Source organism: Eimeria mitis, genomic scaffold (genome assembly GCF_000499745.2).
Source record: "Eimeria mitis Houghton genomic scaffold, Emh_scaff1052, whole genome shotgun sequence".
NCBI classification, from domain to species: domain Eukaryota; phylum Apicomplexa; class Conoidasida; order Eucoccidiorida; family Eimeriidae; genus Eimeria; species Eimeria mitis.
Genome location: NW_013567311.1, coordinates 6617 through 7158, shown reverse-complemented (window position 1 = coordinate 7158; position 542 = coordinate 6617). Strand labels below are relative to the sequence as shown.

General features: G+C 50.9%; 1 protein-coding gene across 1 annotated transcript in view; it reads right to left on the bottom strand.

The window, feature by feature from the left end:
- The window catches only part of EMH_0028340 (uncharacterized protein), a gene marked incomplete at both ends in the record, with an annotated part of 8657 nt that overhangs the window by 5416 nt on the left and 2699 nt on the right, over window positions 1-542 (bottom strand). The window contains one exon of the mRNA XM_013494143.1: window positions 102-447. Within this exon, the coding sequence (XP_013349597.1) occupies window positions 102-447 (346 nt within the window). The remainder of the gene's footprint in view (window positions 1-101; window positions 448-542) is intronic.

Below are 542 nucleotides of genomic sequence, written 5' to 3'. Positions count from 1 at the left end.
CTAGCCCACAGGGTTCAAATGGTAAACCCTCAAAATTCAATATGCGGTTTATATAGGTCCTACTGTGTAAACCCTAAACCCTAAACCCTAAACCCTAGTACCTGTACAAGTATATCGGGTAAGAGTTTTTTTTGTTGCAGCAGCAGAACCAAAGCATTAACCACGTAAACCCTAAACCCTCGTTCCTCCTCTAGAGACCCATCACCTACATCTACAACTAGCTGCATCAGGGTTTGCGCAGCATGTGCTGCTGCTGCAGTGCTGCTGCTGCTGCTGCTGCTGCTGCTGTCGCTGCTGCTGCTGCTGCTGCTGCTGCTGCTGCTGCTGCTGCTGCTGCTTTTTGCTGCTGCTGCTGCTACTCCTGGGGCCCCCAGAGAGGCCCCCCCACCACCAACATCTAGCAGCGTCAGCACAGAAGAGACAAACCACCGAGGGTTTGGCGAAAACCTGAAACACAAACCCTAATCTAGGGTTTAGGGTTTAGGGTTTAGGTGAGGGTTTAGGGTTTACATAAGGCGTCAAAAGCGGGTCTAGGAGAATGT